The 13,124-nt window shown below is 41.9% G+C and overlaps 1 protein-coding gene across 1 annotated transcript in view; it reads right to left on the bottom strand.

The window, feature by feature from the left end:
• LOC123761585 (uncharacterized) overlaps positions 1 to 13,124 on the bottom strand; it is a 418,399-nt gene that overhangs the window by 86,746 nt on the left and 318,529 nt on the right. The window contains exon 5 of the mRNA XM_069330775.1: positions 10,914 to 11,078. Coding sequence (XP_069186876.1) covers positions 10,914 to 11,078 — 165 coding nt within the window. The remainder of the gene's footprint in view (positions 1 to 10,913; positions 11,079 to 13,124) is intronic.

Here is a 13,124-nt window from a genome sequence, read left to right as displayed (position 1 = left end):
AAAATATATACATACTTATATATAATGTCTGTATATAGTGTAATAACATCACAAATGGTATTGTTGGGGAAGAAAGTTTAGTGTGTGTGTTGAGGGAGTGGCAGCAAGTGGCTAGCATAACGAACCAACTTAGTGGTTCGTTATGGTGACCAAAACATGCAGATACTTATATATAACCTGTGTATAGAGTGTAATAGCAGCAAAACTATTTGTTTATTGTTTTATAAACATAATAATTGAATCACTAATATGCACATCGTACTTTTGAGTATAGCGACTATTCACCACTTTTATTATATAAATATATTACAATACACACTATTGAAAAATATTACAGCAAAAAAACTCAGAAAAAATCAATCAGAGACATTGAAACAATTAGGTAATAATATCTTTGTGGCAACTCCCACCTGTCAGCGTGGGTGACGCTGGCCGGGTCTGACGACCGCTCTGTCAACGCCCACTTTTTGCCAGACTTCCTCGGTCAATTGCACCCAAAATATGTCACCTACGATTTTTTTTTCTTTTTCCCGTGCTCAGGGGACACAAATTAACATGTTTAAAAGACGAAAAAAAATTTTGATTTTTTTTTTCTTGCGCACAGGGGTGTATATGTCCGCAGGACCCCTGAGCAGTGTAAGGCTTAAAGATGACCACGGTTGTTCCGGCAAGCCATGGTGAGATTCTGTCAGGCCCATGAGAGAAAGCCTTCACATCAGCTTCCTCAGGGCTCTTGTAAACAGATGCCATCTTTAAAAAAAATTGTGGTCCACATTCCCAGGTGTGGGAGCCTCAGTAGTGTGTGAGCAACCAAGGCTGGCGCTCGCAGTATGAGCGCACAGCACTGCTGTTCAGCGTGTGACCACAGCATCACCTAATAATGTCATAATATATATATAACTTGTATTATTTAGCTATGATAGTATTATAGAAGAGCCTGAGTGTGATAATGACTGGGTACAATGTTCAAATATCAGTGATTCAATGCTGTTCACGATGTTCACAGCGCTAGCCACAGCACCATAGCATTATTTCGTCCATTTAGGAATCTTCAAACTACTTTTTAGGTTCCTTTTCAAAATAAACTTGTGGTCAATTATTCATTTACAGGAATTAGTGACCAGGATTGTGGTTATAATTAGCGTTGAGCGTAGTATTGTGGAAGGAGGAATTTTGATGCGGGAGGGAGGGAGGGACGGAGATAATTGAGGTAGCCTCACTGTGTGGCAGCCACTCTTATTTTGCTCACCACACTAGCTTCGTGGTTCGCTATGGGAAACACACATGTACATGGGTATATACAGTGTGTGTGTGTATAGTGTAATAAAAGCATCAAGAGTTGGAGTGAGGGAGGGCTGGCTGGGTGTGGCTGCTCACACTCGTGGTGTTCTGAGTGTGTTGATGGTGAATGTATATAGTGTGTGACAGTGTATAGTGTGTACATATGTTATAAATATACATAAATGAACGTGAAACATTGGAGTGAATAACTGTATGATGGGGGGAGGAATGTTGGTGAATACAATGTTGGAGGAGTGAGGGAGGGCTGGCTGCGTGTGACAGCTCACACTCGCGGTGTTCTGAGTGTGTTGATCGTGAATGTATAGTGTGTTTGACAGTGTATAGTCTGTAAATAGATTGTATATATACATAAATTAGCATGATACAAGGTAAATATGTGCAACATATGTGTACACAAGTGTCATGCATGTAACACAGTGTCCTCAGACAGTACGGATGTTTTACTGCCATAATATGGTGTACGTGTTCATTATACATAGGATTAGCACGTAAAAACAAATAAAATATATTTGAAACTGTGCGCAAAAAATGAACAAAAATATATTCGCGGCAACTGGCGCGCCTCGCCCAGGGCGCCCTACTGGCCCCCGGAAGCGTACGTCACGGACGAACGGGGAATGATGACGTCACGCGCTAACTTACGGACCCCATAGCACCCAAAGTAAGTGCACGTTCAAATTTTTTTTGACATACCCATACTGAGAAAAGGGTTTTTGACACTTTAAAAAACTAAAGAATTTTTTCAAGATAATTTATTTCCTGCTCACTGGGGGGGGGGGGTGTCATATTTATAGGCCGCGCAGTTAAAGGGTTAACATGTTGAAACATGAATATTTCCAGGATGAGGTTTACAAATCAACAAGTTCAAAAATCCTCCGTTCTAGCTTCATATGATTCCCAGTCTATGGATTTTAAGTTGAAGTCACCAACTATCAACAGTCGTGAATTATCATTATCCGCTCTCGCTATAATTTCTCTCATTATTGTTATAAGACCCTCTCGTTTATTATCTAGCTCCTCCTTTGTCCATGTGTTGTTTGGCGGTGGACTATATGCATTTATGATCATTAGTTTATCATCCTGATTGCATATCTCTAGTGCTATTATGTCAACTTCTCGTGGATTGGCAATTATTATTTTGTTTACCGTTAGGTGTTCTTTCACCAGCACAGCAACGCCACCGCCTTTTCTAATTTTTCTGTTCCTTCTCCAGACCAAGTAGCCTCCTGGGAATATGACCCCCATTTAAAATATCATCTTCAAGTTTTGTCTCTGTGAGTGCCACAATGTCTGGTGTCTGCAGCTGTATTACATCACTTAACTCCAGTATCTTTGATCTAACTCCATCTATGTTGGTGTATGCAATTTTCAGGAACTTGTTCCCCCTCTCCTTATTCTTCACTCCCCCTCTCCCTAATCCTTTTGTTGGTTTGCCTTTATGTACCCCTTTACTGGTTTGCCTACCCCTATCACTTTGTAGAAAAAAGAATTGATTTCTTCTTCATTCCTGCTCTCATTTAAACGTTTTGCCTCGGCGAGGTTCAGTTTCAGCTTCTAAATTAAGGTCTAAAATTAAGGGGGTCTTCCCTGCTTCCACTTTTGTAGATAAGAACTATGTTAGCCTTTTTCCATACATCAGCTACAACTCCTGTACACAGGGATGCCTGAAAAATCATTTGAAGTGGAATGCTGAGTGTAGGTGCACATTCTCTCAGAATCCATGGTGAAACTCCATCTGGACCAACTGCTTTGTTCTTACTTAGCTCCTTGAGCATTTTTTCCACTTCGTCTCTAGACACCTCTATGTGCTCTATGTTGTTCTCTGGAATTCTAATTGTGTCTGGTTCCCTAAAAATTTCATTTTGTACACACTTAGGAACTTTTCGTTTAGTGTTTCACACATTTCCTTTTCATTTTCCGTGAATCTATCTCCCATTTTCAACCTCTGAATATTATCCTTTACCTGTAATTTGTTGTTTATGAATTTATAGAATAGACCTAGTTTTGTTTTACATTTGTCTGCAATCCCTTTTTCAAAATTTCTTTCTGCCTCTCTCCTCACTGCCGTGTAGTTGTTTCTCGCATCTTTGAATCGTTGGTATGTTTGGGGGTTTGGCCTCTTCCTGTATTGATTCCATATTTGTGTCTTTTGGTCTCTGGCCCTCTCGCAATTTCTACTGAACCAATCATGTTTCCTAGTTTGCATCTCTGTTTTGGTATAAATTTTTTGTGCCTTTATCATATATTTCACAAAACTTGACATACATCTCATTCACTTCCTTGCCTAGCAACAGGTCTGTCCAATTATACTCACTAAAAAAATTTCTAAGGTCGCCATAATGTCCTCTCCTGAAGTCAGGTTTTTCAACTGCTGCAACCTCCTTATTTTCTTCCAGATTATAACGCATTGCATACTTTATTCCCAAAAAGACATGGTCACTTTTACCCAAGGGAGGAAAGTACTGAATGTCAAATATCTCTTCCTCCTTCCTGGTAAATATCAAATCTATCATGGAGGGAACGTCCCCTTCCCTCATCCTCGTAGCTTGCTTAACATGTTGATAGAAGAATGTTTCCAGGATGAGGTTTACAAATCTACAAGTCCAAAAATCTTCTGTTTTAGCTTCATATGCTTCCCAGTCTATGGATTTCAAGTTGAAGTCACCGACTATCAACAGTCGTGATCTATCATTATCCGCTCTCGCTATAATTTCTCTCATTATTGTTATAAGACCTTCTTGTTTGCTATCTAGCTCCTCCTTTGACCATGTGCTGCTTGGCGGTGGACTATATGCATTTATGATCCTTAGTTTGTCATCTCCATGTCTGATCTCTAGTGCTATTATGCCAACTTCTTGTGGATTGGCAGTCATTATTTCCTTCACCTTTAGGTGTTCTTTCACCAGCACAGCAACACCACCGCCTTTCCTAATTTTTCTGTCCCGTCTCCAAATTGAGTAGCCCCTTGGGAATATGACCTCATTTAAATTAACATCTTCAAGTTTTGTCTCCGTGAGTGCAACAATGTCTGGTGTCTGCAGCTGTATTACATCACTTAACTCCAGTATCTTCAATCTCACTCCATCTATGTTGGTGTATGCAATCTTCAGGAACTTGTTCCCCCTCTCCTTATTCTTCACTCCCCCTCTTTCTAATGATTTTGTTGGTTTGCCTTTATGTACCGCTTTACTGGTCTGCCTACCCCTAACACTTTGTAGAAAAAAGAATTGATTTCTTCTTCATTCCTGCTCTCATTAAAACGTTTTGCCTCGGCGAGGTTCAGTTTCAGCTTCTCTCTGTCTTCTTTTGAAAGATCTCGTCTTAACGACCACACTTTCCTATCCTCATCACTGTAATTTTCTAGCATTCCTTACTACTTCTTCCATCTGTTTGGCACCGTTTAGGGTGATCCTCAAAGGTTGAACTTTCCCTTTTACGTATCTGCCTCTTATCCTGTAGTCGCACACATTCTCTATGGTAGTAAGACCTACGAGGCCAACAATTTTATCTACTACTTTCGCTTCTTCTACAGCTCTGCCTGACCTAGATGTTATCTCTTTTTCTTTGCAACCAAAAATTATCAGGGACTTACTCCGATCAACTGAGTTTTGCACCAACTTCGGGTTAGATGCCAATTCCTTTCTCACTTCCAGCCTAATGTTTGTTTTGTCTTGGTTGCTGCAGTGTTTGGCTTCCTTCACTGCTTCTTCAATTTTTTCCTTCTCCTTAGCCACTTGTGCATAGGTGAGTTGCATATCTTTCTTGCACTGTTCTATTCCCTGTGTAACTTCCTCCATCTGTGCTGACAAAAGCTGTTTCTCTTGTTGAATTTCCTTACCTAACCTATTGTAGTCATTTATGTTTAAATTTACTTTAACTTCTTCCAAAGCTATTTTTAAGAGTTAATTTTCTTCTTCCATGGCTTTGCAATTTGTTTGCAACTAATTCTTATCCTTCCCCAAGTCTTTCACTAAACCCTCAAGACATACAGCTTTGCTATTCAAATGGTCATTACTTTCTTTCAATTTACTAATTATTTCTACATGAGTGTTCACTATAGTATCTAAGTTTACCAACTTGTTGTGTAGACTGCTAATATCAATGCTTTCTTCATTGAATCCCGCAAAATCAAGCTCTGTTTTGTTTTTTTCCTCTTGCCGGCGGCCATCTTGAATGTTCTTCTCTGCACTGGAAACACTAGGGCAACTTTTTCTCATCCGATTTTTCACTTCCCTTAGCACATTCCTGTTATCTCACCTATTTTTCAAAAGCACTATACCTTTATGTTCTCTGGGACACCACTCACTATCATCAACCTGTACTACAATACTTAGGATTGTTGAAATATGCTGGAGCTCCTCTGATGTAAGTGTTGACCCTAGGGGTGTCACCTTTTTTTGAGTGTGTGTGTGTGTGTGTGTGTGTGTGTGTGTAATTACCTATGTGTAGTTACAGGATGAGAGCTACGCTCGTGGTGTCCCGTCTTCTCAGCACTCTTTGTCATATAATGCTTTGAAACTACTGATGGTCTTGGCCTCCACCACCTTCTCACCTAACTTGTTCCAACCGTCTACCACTCTGTTTGCGAAAGTGAATTTTCTTATATTTCTTCAACATCTTTGTTTAGCTAGTTTAAATCTATGACCTCTTGTTCTTGAAGTTCCAGGTCTCAGGAAATCTTCCCTATCGATTTTATCAATTCCTGTTACTATTTTGTACGTAGTGATCATATCACCTCTTTTTCTTCTGTCTTCCAGCTGACAACGCTAATGCTACCTGACTCATCAAAATGCCTCCAATATAACTCATGTATCACTAACTATAGGCACAATGTTACTATTATCAACATCCTGGTCACAAAATCCTGAATATAAATAATTTTTGCAAAAGTTTATTTTCTAAAAAAGCATGAAGTAGTTTTGTGATGCATAGATGCACCAAACAATGGCAGAGTGCAGTGGCTAACCTGCATCAGCTGTGAACATCATAAACAGCATTGTGTTAACTCATATCTCAACATTGTACATAGTCTTTATTATAGTCAGCATCTTCTATATTATCATCACAAAATAATAGCAGTTACTTATTTTTAATTATTTTTAAGCAATGCTGTGGTCACAAACTGAACAGCAGTGCTTGGTTACTTACTCAGTACTGAGGCCTTCACACCCAGTAACAATGTCTATGATTTGTTTTTCTTTCAAAATGGTGTCTGTTTACTGCAGGTCTGAAGAAGCAAATGTGAGCCCCTTGTACCCGCAGGAGTGTTAAAACCTTACGCTATACCCTAAAACTTCATATAATGGGATGTGCAGTTTGATCTATTTTAGCTACTTCATCATATGACGGGATGTGCGGTCTGATCGTTTTTACCTACCCTATCATATAATGGGATGAGCAGTTGAAGGATTAACACTTTTGTTCGGGACGGACATATATGACATCCATAATTAACCCCTTAACTGCGTTGCCTCCAAATGTGACACCCCCGCAGTGCACAGGAAATAAATTCTCTGGAAAAAATTATTTTTTCTTTTTAAAGTGTCAAAAACCCTTCCCTCAGTATAGGTATGCAAAAAAAAAGTCAAAATTGTACTTACTTTGGCTGCTATGGGGTCCGGAAGTTGGGGCGTGACGTCATCATTCCCCGTGCGCCCGTGCCATAAGCTCTCGGGGGTGGTGGGGCGCTCGGGGCGGGGTGCGCGAGATGCCGCGAATATATTTTCGTTCATTTTTTGCGCACCTTTCCAAATACATTTTTATTGTTTTTATGTGCCAATCCAATGTATAATGAACACATACACTATAATATCGCAGTACAACATCCGTACTGTCCGTAGACACTGTGTTACGTGCATGAAACTTGTGTACACATATGCAGCACATATTTAATATGTATCATGCTAATTTGTGTATATATACAATCTATTTACACACTATACACTGTCACACACTATATACATTCACCATCAACACGTTCAGAACACCGCGAGTGAGAGCTGCCACACCCAGCCAGCCCTCCCTCACTTCTCCAACATTGTATTCGCCAACATTGCCCCTCCCATCATACAGTTATTCACACCAATGTTTCATGTTCATTTACGTATATTTACAACATATGTACTCACTATACACTGTCACACACTATATACATTTACCATCAACACATTCAGAACATCGCGTAGCAGCTGCTTCGTATGGGCCAATAGCAGCTGCCTCGTATGGGCCAATATCAGCTGCCTCGTATGGGCCAATAGCAGCTGCCCCGTATGGGCCAATAGCAGCTGCCTCGTATGGGCCAATAGCAGCTGCCTCGTATGGGCCAATAGCAGCTGCCTCGTATGGGCCAATAGCAGCTGCCTCGTATGGGCCAATAGCAGCTGCCGCATATGGGCTAATAGGAGCTGCCGCATATGGGCTAATAGGAGCTGCCTCGTATGGGCCAATAGGAGCATTTGACCATGAACACATTCAGAACACCTCGAGTGAGAGCAGCCACACCCAGCCAGTCTCCCTCACTCCAACATCTTACTCGCCAACATTGCTCCTCCCACCATATTGCTATAGTTCTTATTACACATGTTCTATATACCTATCTACATGTTTTATTTACCAGAACTATGCAAGTAAGCCAGTATTGTGTCCAAACAGTACAGTGGCCACCATACACTGCATGAAAAATCACACAGCAGACGACGCTACGATTACGTCACCTCCCTCACCAAAATAGCTCCTCTCAACATTCTCCTGTTGCTGTTCTTACACTACACACACTATATATATCCATGTACATATGTGTTGCCCATAGCGAACCACTAAGCTAGTATGGTGAGCAAAACAAAAGTGGCAGCCACACACACACACACAATGAGGCTACCTCAATTCTCGCCCTCCCTCCCTCATCAAAATTCCTCTTTCCACAATACTACGCACAACGCTAATTATAACCACAATCCTGCTATTATCACAATCCTGGTCACTAATTCCTGTAAATGAATAATTGACCACACGTTTATTTTGAAAAGGAACCTAAGAAATCATTAGAAGATTCCTAGATGAACGAAATAATGCTGTGGTGCTGTGAACATCGTGAACAGCAGTGAATCACTGATATTTGAACATTGTACCCAGTCATTATCACACTCAGGCTCTAATATAACACTATCATAGCTAAATAATACAAGTTATATTTATATTTTGACATTATTAGGCGATGCTGTGGTCACATGTTGAACAGCAGTGCTGTGCGCTCATGCTGCGAGCGCCAGCCTTGGTTGCTCACACACTAGTGAGGCTCCCACACCCGGGAATGTAGACCACAATTTTTTTTAAAGATGGCGTCTGTTTACAAGAGCCCTGAGGATGCTGATGTGAACCCCATGTAGCCGCGGGAGTTTTGAATGGAATGTGAAAAATACAAATACCCAGAGGCGCGTTGCGCAAATCAGACGTGAGCCTGCAGGCGCGTTGCGCAGTTTAAGGGTTAACTCTGTGGATGTGCGGGAGGGATGTATATGAAATGCAAATTTAATATATTTGTTAAAATTAAATTTTTTTATCCGATCATATTGGGACGTGTTTTAAACTTTGTGCCAATGTTTTCCCGTTTACTGTTAGGGGGCCATGTGGCATCAAGGCATCGGTAGGCCTCGTAGGCCTCAATGTTGATGGGCATTGCAGGTGCACCAACAATGTTGATGGGCATTGCAGGTGCACCAACAATGTTGATGGGCATTGCAGGTGCACCAACAATGTTGATGGGCATTATGAAGTTGCCAGTTATGAGAATGTACTGGCAAACAGGTAAAATGTGATATGTACCTTGTTTCAATACTTCTATGACTTTTATACTTTTTATTTCGTAACACAAAAATTGACGTTATCAAACTAAAAGATTATACACATTCATGTGCAGGTGTAGTGGGTGTGCAAATGCATGCTCACTCATGGCTAATGCTTGGCTGACTTTCAACTTTGCTGCGGGGGGTGTGGGACTGGTATTTTGGAACTTATATGCCTATACCCCTGTAGGGAATTCTGATGTGAACAAATTAATACCAAAATGAATGACATAGCACGAGAATTGAGGTGATAATTCCGAAAAGAGCAGACACATTTTGGTGGAGTTGCACGTTCATAGGTAACCCTCGTCCGATTTGCAAGTTTGGTGGAGGTGGTACGTTGAGCTTTTGGATATTTATATATAGTATATATTTCTGTAGGGAATTTTATTGCGAACAAAAAGATACCAAAATGAATGATGTAACACGAAAATTAGCATTATCAAACTAAAAACATTAAACACATTTGTGTGCAGGTGTAGTGGGTGTGCAAATGTGTGCTCGCTCACCGCTAACGCTTGGCTGACTTTCAACTTTGCTGCGGGTTGGCGCTGGAATTTGTGAGTTTGGTGCAAGGCTTTTGGACTTATGTATATATCCCTGTATGGAATTCTATGGCGAACAAGAATGAACGCCATAACACGAATAGTGAGGTGAGAAAACTGAAAAGGGTTTATATATTTGGGTTGGGCCGCGAGCTCCCAGGAAATGCTTGGCACACCTAGAGGTATGCTAGGGAGCGTGCGCTGAGGGGGGGAAAGTGTTAACACTTTGGCGCATTCCAGCAGACCGTCGTTGTCACCAATATTATTAATCACACCGCACCCGTGCCCCTCTCGGGAGTCACGAGAAAAAATATTTGTATAAAATCCATTTATTATCTGATCAACTTGGGAATAGTTTACAAATGTTTGCCATGAAATTTACGTTTTCTCTAATAGCCGAACAGCTTATTAAAGAGAACGGCGTGGCAGTGAATCATCGTGGTAAAACAATTGTATTATTGACACGACGAGTATAATCGACGTAGTTTTTATATATGTTGCCGGTCGAACGCATCCTTATGTGACCTTTAATACCTATGTTCTTATAGAACATTCTATTGCGAGCACATTGGTACAAAAATGAAATACATACATCGACAAATAATGTCAGGACAGTGAATTGAATATACACTTTTCAAAGCGAGTTTCGCCGATATGCCGCCTGCGGGTAACACTTCGGCCACTTCCCACACTGTTTTGGGTGGGCTACGACATTGAATCTATATTTATATGCATATGTCCGTGTAGAGAATTTTATTGCGATTCCAATGATACCACAATTAGCGATGTAAGACAACTGTAGGCTTCGCAACCATTAAGAGAGTGGAAACATTTTGTTGCTGTTTGGCGCTCTCGGCGAGTGATCTGAATAGTTTTTTATTTGGTGTTGATAGTCCTTATGCTTTGGCGGCATTTTATAGGTATGTTCTTATAGACAATTTTATTGCGAACACAGTGATACCAAATTTAAATACGTGCGCCTTCAATTATTGTCAGGACAGTCAAAAGAGTGTACACTTTTTCGGTCTTACCGTGAAGGCGCGCGAACCGCCGAAAGCGCATAGGGTATGATTTTTTTTTGAACGCCGTGAGCGCGAAAGTGTTAAGCTAGATCAACTATAGAGTACACGTAGCATGTACACTATAATAACACAACAGTATAGTCTAGCTCTAGTCCTTATTCAGAGGTACACAAACATTACTTAATCCTAAGGTAGAGACTTACCTTCCATTCTGAGGTAAAATTTTGCATATCATCAGTGCACAGTGTGTGCTCAGCTCCTAGGAAGAGGACCTGAAGCTCCTGTACTGTGGTAAGAAGATTAAAGCTGTTCTTTAGCATCACCTCCCAGATCTCCACTGTCGTTCCACCAAACAGAGACTGCAGCACCTGCAAATAGAAAACAAATAAGATTTATAATTTATATTAAACTTATTTAACTCTTAACCACTGCACTGCTCTGCATTAACCCCTAAACTGTGCAACGCACCTGCAGGCCCGCACATCTGGTTTGTGCAACGCGCCCCCAGGTATTTGTATTTTTCACGTTCTATTCAAAACTGGCGCACGGTGACCCGGGTATGAAATGGATGCCTTGGGGCCGAAGTGATCATCCGCCATCTTGAAAAAAATTACCAGCATGCCCCGCGACCGTGGGAAGCCTCAGTTTCAAAGCAGCAACCATGTATGACACATCGTCTACGAGCTCCCGCTCCACGGTGACCCGCGGTCATGGAAAATGACTCTCCGAGAAGAAGATACGCGACATTTTGTATGATGACGGTGCTATGGTTGAATACCTAAACTATGATCCAGAGAAAGGCCTTACACAAAGGTCTGATACGAGTGAGGGAGAGACTGAGGTAGACGATGTGGTGAGCGTGTATGGTACACGTGCCTTGCCCGGCCTGCCTCGCCGCCCTGGGGTCAACACCGTTATCATCACCACCACCATATGTATGTTCCCAGACACAAGTATATTTAGTGACAGTACATACAATGAATCGTTCTCGGGCTTCAGTGACATAGGCCCCAATACGAGTAGTGCAGACGACCCAAGTACGAGCAGTGAGGGTGTTACCAGGCGGGGTTTTGCTGCTTCAGCAACACGTCACGGCAGGCGGCAGCGTGTCTCACAGCAACGGGACAATGACGACGGTGGCCCCTTAACATCAGGTATTTGTGGTAGGCCTACGGTATGTAAATCTGCCTCATCGCCTAGCATACCCTCACGGAGCTCCAGCAGCAGACGACGTAGCTGAGTGTTTGGTGCTTGTGGTGGTGTTGGCCGTGGTGTTGGAGCCAACACCAAACCCCCGGGTGTACTTGTGTGGGAGGATTGTGCCACATATGTCCCTCACATACCAATGTTTGATGCTATCGATTTTGGTGTTGCACCATTATTCCCATATACCGGTGATGATATGGCAGAAATGGAATATTTCCAGGCATATTTCGACAATGAATTCATGACGCATCTTGTGACAAGAGACAAACAGGTTCGCTCACAGCTTCATAGATGCCAGCATTTTACCTGACTCATGTCTCACGCGATAGGACACGACAGTTGATGAAATGTACGTGTTTCTGGCACTAAGCATTATGATGAAGCACTCCGAGAAAGCTGTCGTCCAGGATTATTGGAGCAAAGACAGCCTAGTTCCATCGCCCATGTTCAACCAGTATATGTCGCGTGATAGGTTAATCTTGATTCTCAGGTACCTGCAGTTCGAGAATAATGCAAATGTGGACAGGAACGACAGACTGTGGAAGGTACAGAAGGTGTTCAGTGACATGACAGGGACGTTCAGGGATTATTTTGTACCTGGACAGAATGTGGTTATCGACGAATTGCTAATACTGTTCAAGGGGCGACTGGCATTCAAGCAGTACATCCCATCAAAGCGGCACCGTTTTGGACTGAAGTTTTTTGTGCTGTGCGACTGTGAGACTGGTATGGTGTTGGACATGATATTGTATTCTGGTACAGACATCAACATACTAGCTCAAGATGAACACGAGTTCTTCGGCAGTGTCGTAAAAACCCTGATAGAACCGTTGCTGAACAACGGGCACATACTGTTCACCGACAAATATTACACCAGCCCCTTGTTGACCAGATACCTCCTTGCCCACAACACTGGCGTATGTAGCACGGTGAAGGCCCACCGGAAGGAAATGCCAGTGTTCGGTATTGGTATAGCAGTGGGTGATTGCCAGCTGCGTAAGTATGACAATATACTGTCAGTGCGGTGGAAGGACAGACGCGAGGTGAATATGCTGACTACGATTCAAACTGGTGCCATGTTTGACAGTGGGAAAGTCCACTTTCAGACGCACTTCCCCGTGTATAAACCGGACTGTGTCATAGACTATAACATGAATATGTGCCTCGTCGATAAATGTGACATGATGTTTGGTGGAGTGGGGTGCGTG

Source organism: Procambarus clarkii, chromosome 24 (assembly GCF_040958095.1).
Source record: "Procambarus clarkii isolate CNS0578487 chromosome 24, FALCON_Pclarkii_2.0, whole genome shotgun sequence".
Taxonomy (NCBI): Eukaryota; Metazoa; Arthropoda; class Malacostraca; order Decapoda; family Cambaridae; genus Procambarus; species Procambarus clarkii.
This window is presented reverse-complemented; position numbering and strand designations above follow the sequence as displayed.